The sequence below is a fragment of the Capricornis sumatraensis genome, chromosome 9 (genome assembly GCF_032405125.1).
Source record: "Capricornis sumatraensis isolate serow.1 chromosome 9, serow.2, whole genome shotgun sequence".
Classification (NCBI taxonomy): Eukaryota; Metazoa; Chordata; class Mammalia; order Artiodactyla; family Bovidae; genus Capricornis; species Capricornis sumatraensis.
Window position 1 is genome coordinate 58096764 of NC_091077.1, and position 12807 is coordinate 58109570.

Consider the following 12807-nt stretch of genomic DNA (forward strand, 5'->3'; position numbering starts at 1 on the left):
TTTAATAAGTATTGATTATATTGATTATGCATGTGCTACCCAACATGGCTCTAGGCGATATATAGATACCATAGTCAACAGGATGAGCCCAGTGTCTGGGTATATTCTTGGTACTATCTGTCCTGTGATGTGCCAGTATCATTTTGCCTAATGTTCTGGGGGAAAAAACTTGAGTTGATACCGCAGTGACTCATCCAGTAACAGCAAAAACAGTAATGATGATACCTCTATTGAATTCAAACAAAAAACTCTTGACAAGCACCTTTGATATGCCTTATTTCATCTAGCCCTCCTAATATCCTTAGAAGGGATACTAAACGCAATCAGTTTTACAGGGAAGAAAATTTGAACTCAGAGAGGTTAGGTTAACTACCTTAAAGTTAATAGCTAGTAAACAGTGCAGTCAAAACCGAAACCCAGAGTTTCATGTTCATAACCACTCTAGTGTATTACAAAACTTTCAGGACTCATCTATACTATCAAAACCTCAGAACCCACTGGAGCCACACAAAGTCAGTTTCAAGTCCAAACCCTACCCCTGGGAGATTTAACATTTTGGGGTCTCCATAACTCATCCATAAAGGAGCAATAATATGATCGCCTTACAGTGTAAGGACTAATTGGGGTAATAAATATAAAGTACTGGGTCAGTACCTAGACACATGCATGTGCTCAGCTGTGTCTGACTCTTTGTGAGCCCATGGACTGTAGCCCGCCAGGCTCCTCTGTCCGTGGGATTTTCCAGGCAACAGTACTGGAGTGGGTGGCCATTTTCTTCTCCAGGGGATCTTCCCCACTCAGGGACTGAACCAGCATCTCCTGCATTGGCAGGCAGATTCTTAGCCAGTGTGCCACCAGGAAGCTCTATGCATGGATGTACATAATACGTAATGATTATAATCATCAACTTTGACCTAAGATGTGTCACAGTGCAGGCAACAGAGGCCTACTGATTATTTATAAAACACCACTAATAATTAGCTTCAGATTCACTGAGGACAGGGGCAGAGGTGAAAAGGTTTAAGGCCATGGAAATCAGATAAATAACATTGACTGAGAGACTCTTCACACTAGGTTTGGGTCACTCAGTACGTACATCCCTGCCTGCCCTCTACTGCTTGGTTACCTGTTCAGCTCTTACCCTTTCTGCAAGGCCCAAATGAAATGCTGCCTTTCCTTGCAGCTCTTTTATCTTCTACAGTAGGAAAAAATTCCTCCCACCTTAGAGCTCCGTAGCTTTTAGTGGATGAAACAGTGGTTCATAAATCAAGCCCTGCAGACTGGTTCCTGGCAGGTTCTATCAGAAGCCCTCAGGGAGTAGATTAAAATACAGATTCTTAAGTCTAGCCTCTAGAGCTTGATTCAGGTGAGGCCCATGAAACTCATTTTTGAACAGTGTTTAAAATGTTTTAACAGTGTTTAAAACATGTTAACAGTGTTTTCTGTTCTTTTGATGGGTGGACACATTTGGGAATCCCTGTGGTACCACCAAGGCTGTCAGTACCTATGAATTCCCTTACACTGCAGTCATTCATGTGTATGTTTCTTACATTTTCCTGGGAGATTATCTTTCTGATACTCCCATTCAATATAAGGATAAAAATAAGAAGAAACAGAGGAAGTCCCTTGTAACATTTTCCTCACGCCTTAATCCTCTCGCCGATGATGTTTTGGTGCAATCTCAGGACGAAACTGATTTCCTCCCTACAGCAGTGCTGCTTGTGTTACTTGGAACTTGAGTGAGTTTTGCTAAAAAACTAAAAATTTCAAAATTACTGGAAGAATATCATGATGCCTGCAGAATTATCGAGATAGGACCCATCTGGGTATGAAGCTGCATATTTTAATGCTATCAGGGCCTCATTTTTATTGTATGAGTCTACTTTATTCCGTGTGTTGGTTTCATTTCCTGGGACCTCCTGACCTGTTTTGGTTTTGTTTTGTTTTGTTTTCCCATTTGGCCAGATCTGTTTTCCTATGCAGAAAGCTTTGTGATAGCAGAGGAAGTGTGCATTTCCAGATCCGAAAACCCTGCATGTGAAGGATGTAGATGGAATGGCTCGGGTCACAGTCCCACTCCCAGACCAGGGCTTCTGGCAAGGAGCGGGGGACAGGATGAGTGACAGATACCAGTGACGCACACGGTTGGTGGGACCACTGTTGTTAAGATAGGATCCACGAAAGAGAGATACTGCTTAAGAGAAGAAGCCAGAAAAATGGGCACTATGGTGAGATAAAGGCTTTCCCTGACTCTGGGCCGCAGATCCTTCTTTCTCAGGCACCGTTACCTACATGTAATGGGCTGCAGTGGAGAACAGCATTGGAGGACAGCTCTGGACTCCACCATTCTGCCCCATGCTTACACTGTGGCCCTGGAAAAATTCATTACTTCAGGGTACAGTTTGCTCAGCTTTAAGAAAAGGGCAATAATAGTAGTACTGTTTCATTGGATTGATGGGAAATTGAAATAATATATCTATCTAACAGGCTTAGACTAATGCCCGATATTCCTTACAAAAATATTAGATATTAGCTAAATAGTAACAGATATTAATTATTTTGTTGTTAGATAATATTAGATATTAACAGATATGAATTATTCTGTTGTCCCACGAAGCTGTTGGCCCCAGGAAAGTAGGCAGCCTTGGCTTGCTTTCTCCCCAGCACGGAGCACAGTGCCTGGTTGTTGCTGTGCAAGCCATCAGCACAGACCAAGTACAGTGAGCAACGTCTGCACCTGAACTCCACCTAAGTGTCTATTCTGTTGTACTGGGCGGAAGGGGGAGGGATTACACACACACACACACACACACACACACACACACACACACACACACACACACACTCACACACACACACACACAGACACTTCCTCCTGCCCCCCGCCCTCTCTCAACTGGAGTGAAGAAACATGTAACCAGCTAAGCCATTACTGTTTCCATGTTGAATTGACTTTGCCTTCAGAGAATTATAGCCTGCCCCAGTGTCATGTTTAAGCAGCCAATGTGTGTGCTGAATCAGTTGGGACCGGGCAATGGCGACCCACTCCAGTACTCTTGCCTGGAAAATCCCATGGACAGAGGAGCCTGGTAGGCTGCAGACCATGGGGTCGCTAAGAGTCGGACACGACTGAGCGATTTCACTTTCAGTTTCCTGCATTGGAGAAGGAAATGGCAACCCACTCCAGTGTTCTTGCCTGGAGAATACCAGGGACGGGGGAGCCTGGTGGGTTGCTGTCTATGGGGTCGCACAGAGTCGGACACGACTGAAGCGACTTAGCAGCAGCAACATTGGTACTTAACATTGTGCAATATAAGTGGAGTGTTTACTAAATAAATTGTCAGCATAAGCAAGATATGGAGGGCTGGCTTCAAGACGATATTCTCCCAAAGCACTTAAAAGTATCCACTTATTAGCAATCACATTGGCATGACAGCATGCAAGGAAATGATCAATTGTTTTAACTTTTCATTTAAGTAGTAGCAGGAGTTTTTAGAATTGTTATAATTTGGAAACTTTTTTGTTCCGTATATCTTGAATATATACAGCATAATTTATTCTAAGGTTATATTTTAGAAGATGTCAAAAGCTATTAAAATACAAGTACATGCTTTTAACCAGAAAAACGCCTTTTAAAAAAAGATCTAAGTCCAGAAGAACAAAAAGGGAAAGATTAATACATTTGACTATATAAAATTGGACTCTGTAAAATATAAATTTAACACAAGTTTTCTACATTGTTAAAAATGTTTAAGTCAAAAGCCAAATGGACAGCCTAGAAAAATATGCCCGAGATGTACTAGAGAGAAAGTTAATATACTTAGCATTTTAAATTCACTTGCAAATAAATAAAAATAACTCATTAAAAGAAAAAAATATGTGAATAGGCAGTCCTTTGAAAAAATAAATGTAAATGAAGCTATGAGACTTCACTCATTAGAAAAATACAGCTGACCTTCGAACAACAATTTGTGGGTCACTAATATTTGGATTTTTTTCAATAAATACATATCACAATAGTACACAATCTACCTTTGATTGAATCCATAGATATGGAACTCAAATATGGAGGAAACTTAGATATGGAGGGCAGAATGGTAAATTACATGTAGAGTTTTGCTTAGAGCAGGGTTGGCACCCCAGCTCCCCACCATGTTCTTCAAGAGTCAACTGTATAAAGGTAAATCAATAATTCAATTTTTTTTTGTTAGATCAAGGACAGTTGATATCACAGTATTGGCAGGGCAATGGACAAGCTAACACAAGCTAAGTAATGGACACATTACTGAATGAGATTTGGTATAACATCTTTGAGGAGCTATTTACAGTATCTTTTAAATTGGAAAATCCGTTCTATATTTGTCCCAGAAGATCTACTTTTATAAAGACAGCCTACAACATATGCACATAAGCTGATCAAGGATGTTTGTGAGATTATTGCAGGTAATAACAGGTAATCAAATCATCTTTGGAAGTCCATCAGTTGGCTAAATCTTTTATGGTATATTTATGCAAGAAAATACAAAGAAGCTATTTAAAATAATTACATATAGAGCTATATGTAATGGTATGAAAGGACAGAAACAATTATGTAGAAAGTGCTTATAATCTACAATCATATAGGAATGCTATTACCTTGCTATTGCTGTCAAACGGGAATACCTGTAGTATGCAGGGAAAAAAATATCTTGACGGATACAGAAGAATTGGTTAACAGTAATTGCCTTCTAGGAATAGAACTAAAATTTTGGAAGGGAAGAATACTTCATTTTCTCTAAATAATTGTACTTTTTATCATTTGCAATTTTTAGTTTTCAGTGGGCCAGACATTATACCTCATTTTCAAAACCACCTGTGAGTCAAGTTTAATGAGCTCTGTTTTACAGATGGGGACCTTGTGATTTAAAAAAAAAAATGTAGTAACTTATCTAAGGCCCCACTGCTGGTGTCCTTTTTCTCTCAGCAATAGAAAGGTTTACAGAAATATCTAGAAGGGTGGTTCTCGGAAATCTCACACATGTTCATGATTTGGTACTTATGAAGGCTGGCATCTTTTAAAGGAAAAAAAATAAAATTTTCCAAATATTTCTACCTCAAATGAAGAAAAAAGAATGGGTTTTCTGCTTTACTTTCTAGGATGTTTTTCTCCCAAATTCCAAATGTCAGGGTGGTATAACGAAGTCTAAAAAGTGTTTCCTGTTTTCTTTCCTTCAACACTGTTTATAGACCAGAATGTTGAGATGAAAAGAGGTAGAAGGAAGGAAATAAAGAGCATCAGCCCTGGAGCCACCATCAGTAGACTTCTGTTTAGGAAAAGACTTGGGAAAGCCTGACTTGTGATTCTAGAAGGAGACACAAAGCAGTCTCACCTTGCTTCCCCCCATTCTACCTCTGGGATGGGTGGATACACAGTAATGATAACTGCAAGACAACTATAAAAACATAGATAAAAGTGTGGGTCCAGGATCAGAAAGGTGCATATGAATTTACATGATGGTGAGTTGCTTCTGTCCACTCCTCCACTCAAGTATTGAGTGTGAGTTTGTGGCAACAGTCAACCGCTGTCCCCTCAGTTAGTCCTACTGGACATGTGACTGATAAATTTGACCTGCCAATGAGCTGAGTATGATTTTAGCGCCTAAACTTTTGTTTCTCACTCAATGGTCCTTAAATGCAATTCATGAGCTTCCTTGGGTGCTCACACAAGGGAAAAAAATATTGGGTTGGACTTTTCAACAGACTCTCTTGATTTTCAAATGGGGTACCTTCATAGAGAATTTACATATGTAGTTTTGACTAAACAAGTTTTGCTTACTTTCTGGCTTGTGAAACTATTCCCAAGATAAGTGATTCACTGTACTAGTAATGCTGTGCTGTGCTTAGTTACACAGTCATGTCCATCTCTTTGAGGCCTAGGGACTGTAGCCAGCCAGGCTCCTCTGTCCACGGGAATTCTCCAGGCAAGGATACTGGAGTGGGTTTCCATGCCCTTCCCAACCCAGGGATCAAACCCAGGTCTCCTGCATTGCAGGGAGATTCTTTACCATCTGAGCTGCCAGGAAAGCCCATACTAGTTATAATTATTATTTCATTTCTAGGCTGAGCATGCCTATCTATAAAAACCATAAGGTTATTTCAAGGATACAATGAGACATACAAAGGAAATGTATGTAACAGGTTCCTGATGCACACAGACTTTGTGTCTGGTTGATTAATGGAGAATGTACACCTATTCAAAAGAAAAACTCTAAAGGAAGTCCTTTTAAAATACTTAGGTTTTAAAATACTATGCGTGGTATCATAACATTAGGATCCATTCAGCTTTGTCTGTTAACCTGATATACCCCCAGGCAGCCTTAAGGATACTCTAGTGACATGATGGTGACTAAGACTGGGGTAGAAGACCAATGTGAAAGGAAGACTCTGGAGCAGAGAAGAAGGTATAGGAGGTTGAGCTGCTGTTGCCTGTTGGCTTCCCATTAGGCCACATTTCCTGGCCTAGCCTCAGCGTAAATGAGAACCAGGTTTTGTCTCTCCTTATACTCAACCACTATCTTCAAACCCTACAAAGGCCCATCGTCTAATAGGGCTTCCAGAAGGCCTTTTTATTTTCTTGGCACCAGAGCTCCTCCATGAACCAGAAAGAAAGTTTTAAAACACGCTACAAGGCTAAGAAACAAAAAGAAGACACAACAAAGGTTAGCTTTGCTTTAGAGACTGAAGAAAGCACTGCTTCAAGACCACCACACCACAGACTACAAAGCCCAGATGTGTAGAAATAACACGGACAGCTGCCATTTACCTCCATGTTGCCTGATAATATCCATGTAGTAGTACTCTTGCCTGGAAAATCCCATGGATGGAGGAGCCTGGTGGGCTGCAGTCCATGGGGTTGCAAAGAGTCGAACACGACAGAGTGACTTCCCTTTCACTTTTCACTTTCATGCTTTGGAGAAGGAAATGACAACCCACTCCAGTGTTCTTGCCTGGAGAATCCTAGGGACGGGGGAGCCTGGTGGGCTGCCGTCTATGGGGTCACACAGAGTCGGACACGACTGAAGTGAGTTAGCAGCAGCAGCAACAGTAGTACTAGTAAAAGTAATTAGTTCCAGTTCATATTCTAAGTACTTTACATACGTACTCATTTCATCTTACTACAAACCCTATGAGGTATATATTATTTTCATCCCTATTTTACCAATGAAGAAACAGAGCATAGAAATAAATTACCAGGATTGCACAACTATTAATTGTAGGAGCTGGAATTTGAACATGGATATTCTGTCTCCAGAGACTGTTTTTAATCTCAAGAGTTGGCAAACTTTTTGTAAAGTAAATATTATTTTTAAAATCCTTTAAAAATGTAGAACCTATCGTAGCTCACAGGAGGTACAAAAACAAGTTGCAGGCCCATTGTGGCTTGTGGGCCATTTGTAATCTGTTAGGTAATACTATACAGGTTGACCAAACTTTTAAGCACAGTGGCTATGCTATATCATACTCCTTTAAGGCAAACCCTACATGCCTATAATAGGATTTCTGTTGACAATATAATCCACAATTCTGATGTCATCTCTCTCGTTTTTTCTGAATCTATGAGTCTTGGTTGCCTTTTCCATCTGCCTTCCTTCAAATTAGTAATGCTATTGGATATTTAAGAAGGGACTATATGGATAGTATAAGAGCTTATTTTCCATTCACTTTCAACCAGTTATTGGCTTTCTCTCAGTTACTGGGTGTATTATTATTCAGGGAAGTGACTTTAGGCACTATGGCATCAGACTGGAGTCAGTTCTTTCTTTGATTAACTAGAAATAAAGGCATAAATAAGATGCAGTTTCTCTAAAATTTTAAGATTGTCACTTTTCTGGGACTTAACCTGACATTAATTGACAGTTCTGCTAGTAGAAATTTATCAGCAACCTGGCATCTAATCCTTTATTATTTTCATTAAAGCTTAAAATGGCTTATAAAAAGACACGGTTTATGAAATGGATTAATATCACAATGGAAGCTCATGCTTCTAGGTATCTGCTATATAGTGATACTTGGAGATGCAAGACATAGTCATAGCATTTTAAGCTAGGCTGCCCATGAAGGAACCACTGTGAGTTACTAGATTTGCTAGAGGTGAAATCTTGGGCTTGCAAATAAATCTTGATTTTTTTTTTTTAACACTTATGTAGTTCATGAAGTCTAACTCAGCTTCATGTAATGAATATGATGAAATCATTGCATTGGTTATTTCAATTTGAAATTTAAGAGGAAACTTATAAAAGAGTTTTTCAATTTATGTTGACAAGTCATATTAAAATATAGACAAAAAATTACCTCTTGATACAGTACATATCTATCTACACACATTATGTAAAACCAAAGCAAAAGTTTCAGAGTCAATACTACTGTAACTACATTTAAGACATTTTTGTTATTTTCTTATCTATTCTATCCCATTTGATTTTTCAATGCTTTTTACTACCACTAAATTGATTTATTACCACTAACTTATTAATGACTCGACTCAGTTTGAAAAATACTTTCTTAGAAGATCCATGTTCTCACATGGCTCTTATTTATAAGAAGCAATTGTTTGGGGGTTCTTCTCTATCTTTACAGCTTACTTTGATTTATGGCCAAATAAATACATGTGTAAACCACTGTACCAGGCTCTATGGGAAGTACAAAGAGATGCCTTCAACTATTTCAAGTCAAGGATTTTCTGAGTTGCCAGGAAAACACAGATGAAACAAAGATTACTAAACAACATATAATCTCTGCCCTCACAGAGTTTCTGATGTAGCAAATAAACTCAGAACCAAGGAGTTTGAGAAGATAACATAGTCAAGTGAATGACTTTAGTAAATAGTTTTATTAGCATTTTTCCATATAAAAAGGTATTTTCTTGTCTAGAAAGGTCTTTTTTTTTTTTTTTTACAGATAAAATAAGGACTCAGAATCTGTCATTCAGGCTTAAAGACTTAAGTATAAGACAAGACATCGTAAAATTCCTAGAAGAGAACATAGGGAAAACATCCTCTGACATAAACTGTAGCAATGTTTTAAGACAGTCTCCCAAGGCAGCAGAAATAAAAGCAAAAATAAGTAAATGGGACTTAATCAAACTTACAAAGTTTTGCACAGCAAAGGAAATCATAAAGAAAACAAAAAGACAGCCTACAGACTAGAAGAAAATACTTGTAAACAATGTGACCGACAAGGGCTTAATTTCCAAAATACACTTCCAAAAACAGCTTGTACAACTCAACAAAAAAAGCAAACCCAATCAAAAAATGGACAGAAGACATTAATAGAAATTTCTCCAACAAAGACATACAAATATCCTATAGGCACATGTCAAGGTGCTCATCATCACTAATTATTCAGTTCAGTTCAGTCTCTCAGTCGTGTCCAACTCTTTGTGACCCCATGAATCGCAGCACGCCAGGCCTCCCTCCGTCCATCACCAACTCCTGGAGTTCACCCAAACTCATGTGCATCGAGTTGGTGATGCCATCCAGCCATCTCATCCTCTGTCGTCCCCTTCTCCTCCTGCCCCCAATCCCTCCCAGCATCAGAGTCTTTACCAATGAGTCAACTCTTCGCATGAGGTGGCCAAAGTATTGGAGTTTCAGCTTTAGCATCAGTCCTTCCAGTGAACACCCAGGACTGATCTCCTTTAGAATGGACTGGTTATTAGACAAATGCAAAGCAAAACTACAAGGAGAGACTGAAAACCAGCTAGAATGGCCATTATTAAAAAGTTTATTTACGTGAAGAGCTAATTCACTGGAAAAGACCCTAATGCTGGGAAAGACTGAGGGCAAGAGGAGAAGAGGGTGATGGACTATAAGATGTTTGGGTGGCATCATGACTCAATGGACATGAATTTGAGCAAACTCAGGGAAATAGTGAAAAACAGGGAAGCCTGGCATGCTGTGGTTCACGGAGTAGCAGAGAACTGGACACAATTTGGTGACTAAACAACTACACACAACAAATGCTAGCAGGGGTGTGGCGAAAAAAGGAACTCTGTTACACTACTGGTGGCAATGTAAATTGGCACAGCCACTATGGAAAACAGTATAAACGTCCCTCAAAATACAGATTTGCCATATGATCCAGCAATCCCATGCCTGGGCATATATCCAGACAAAACTGTAGTTCTAAAAGATATAGGCAACCTTATGTTCATAACAGCACTATTTACAATAGTCAAGACATGGAAGCAATCTAAATGTCCACTGACAGAGGACTGGATAAAGAAGATGTGGTATAATTATATGATGGAATATTACTCAGGTTAAAAAAGAAATGAATAATACCATCTGCAGAAACATGGATGGACTATATATCAAGCTAAGTGAAGTAAGTCAGACAAAGACGATCATATGATATCATTTTTATGTAGAATCTTTAAAAAGTGATATAAATGAACATATTTATGAAAGAGAAACAGACTCAGACAGAGAGAACAGACTTGTGGTTGCCAAGTGGGAAGAGTAGGAATGGGAGGGATGGATTGGGAGTTTGGGATTAGCAGATGCAAGCTATTTTATATAAAATGGATAAACAACAAGGTCCTACTGCAATACAGGATGCTATATTCAGTATTATGTGATAAACAACCGAATCATACTGCTGTATAGGAGAAATTAACATGACACCTTAAATCAACTATAATTCAATAAAATATTAAAAAATAGTTTGTCATTTATCAGAGTAATACCATTCTTTTCAGGTTAAATCCAGAATTATTTGTGATAGACATGCTGTCTCACATGATTAAATGGCTTTTTTTTTTTTTTGGCTTAAATAAAGTGAGTTGTGTGTTAAGTAATGATTATGAAGTCACATTATAAAAATATTTCAACCTTGAGAAAGCTTGGAAGATGAGTGGTTCTGTTACTCATCTTTCTTTCCTTCAAAAGGAGCTAATCCGGTTAATTTTGAAATCAATAAATCATGTCTTTTAAAGAGAAGAATAGAACCTTTCAGTATTTTGCAATTTTTTCTGATTAAATTCTTAAAAGCCCTCATTTGGAATTTAACTTATCTAAATCCTTATTTCAAAAAGCAGGAAAGACAGTGGACATTTTCTCAATTCAAGATCATCAAGGCACATAACCAAAGCTTGTCACCTTTCTGGAAGAATCTATACTTTGTTCTCTTCACCAAGCATTTCTTGAGCACTGAACCAAGAGACCATGCTATCATAAACTAAATATTTATTGCTTCTGACTCCTGGAAGGAAATATTTTTTTTAATTGACATATAGTTGATTTAAAATGTATCTATAAAAATATTAAATCAATGTTATATACTTAAAATGTATTAGTTTCAAGTATATAACATAGTGATTTAACATTTTTATAGATTGTACTCCATTTAAAGTTAAAGAGTAGAAATGGGATTTCTGGGGGTGGGGGGCCACGTCATGTGGCATGTGGGATCTTAGTTCTCTAATCAGGGATCAAACCCAAGTGCCCTGCAGTGAAAGCAATGAATCCTAAGCACTGGACTGCCAGGAATTCCCTCAGGGTGGAATATTTAAATGACGGATGTAAAAGATCATCTCAACTTCAAATGAATTTTATCAAATAGACTTTAATGCTCATATTTATCCTCCTCTGTTAGATATTTATGCCTTGGGAATCAACTCATTCTATAAATTTACATGTGTAATAGTTTCCTACTTGGGAAAATTGAAATCATTTTGATACATGAAAGAGTGGTTGTAATGAGAAAACAGACAAGGAGAAGATTTTTAAAGTGCAACCCTTAGTGGCAATGTATGCACAGAGGACCAGCTCTCTGGCCACCTATGTAAAACCCCTGTTATACACACTTAGATCCCCACGGCTTCTGTCCTTTTTAACTTTCAGTGAGAGTTTTAATTGTCCATTCATTTAATGACTATTTAATCCATCGGAGTCTCTCTATGGAGCCCTCACTGAAAAGCAGAGACTCAATTTCTACTCTATTACTTCTATAGCCCTTAGTACTAAGCACAGTGATTAAGTGTTCAAGAAATGTCTACAGACGAATGAACGGTCATGTTAAAGTATGTTGTTTACATAAGGTACTTAAGTTTAGTTCAATCTTTATATATTACTCATTAGTTACTAAAGAGCAACTGAATTACTCATGATGTTCTTTTTGTTTTGCAGTCAACTTTGACCACTTTGAAATTTTGCGAGCCATTGGGAAAGGCAGTTTCGGGAAGGTAAGAACCAAAATGATTAACCACTAGCAGAGAGTATGTAGCTCAGAGAGCCCAAGAATGTTCAGATGAGTTACTGGGACCACAATAAATATGAGATGTTTATATAAAAGTATTACCACACTTTGAACAAAGTATGTGACAAGCAGCTATGTAACAAATATGTATGCTTTCAGAATTATCTCAAAGTCAAATCAGTTTACTCATTGGAGTTTCACACTTTCTCTAACAGGAAGAGTAAGGTTTCATAATCATTTTCAAATTGTACCAGTACCTTCAGTAACAGTTATCTTGTCAGTGTAAGAATTAAATCTTTCCATGAAGGACAATTGTACCATATATATATTTTTTAAGATCTACTGTAAAAAAAAAAAAAAAAAAGCCGAGCATAGAACATACACATTCAGTCTAATTTTTTATAAGAATCTTCCAGATTCAAATCCTGATTAGTTTCTTTGTGGAGACAAACTTAACAGAATATCTCATATTTCGTATTAAACTTGCATTTTAGAATCACCTGCTGTCGACTTTATATGGCATTATATGAACCTCTTAAAGAATTTTATAAATATGGGCATCACAGTGTT

At 38.0% G+C, this 12807-nt stretch overlaps 1 protein-coding gene across 1 annotated transcript in view; it reads left to right on the forward strand.

The window, feature by feature from the left end:
• The window catches only part of STK32A (serine/threonine kinase 32A), a 135785-nt gene that overhangs the window by 25595 nt on the left and 97383 nt on the right, over window positions 1-12807 (forward strand). Inside the window, exon 3 of the mRNA XM_068979677.1 lies at window positions 12168-12223. Within this exon, the coding sequence (XP_068835778.1) occupies window positions 12168-12223 (56 nt within the window). The remainder of the gene's footprint in view (window positions 1-12167; window positions 12224-12807) is intronic.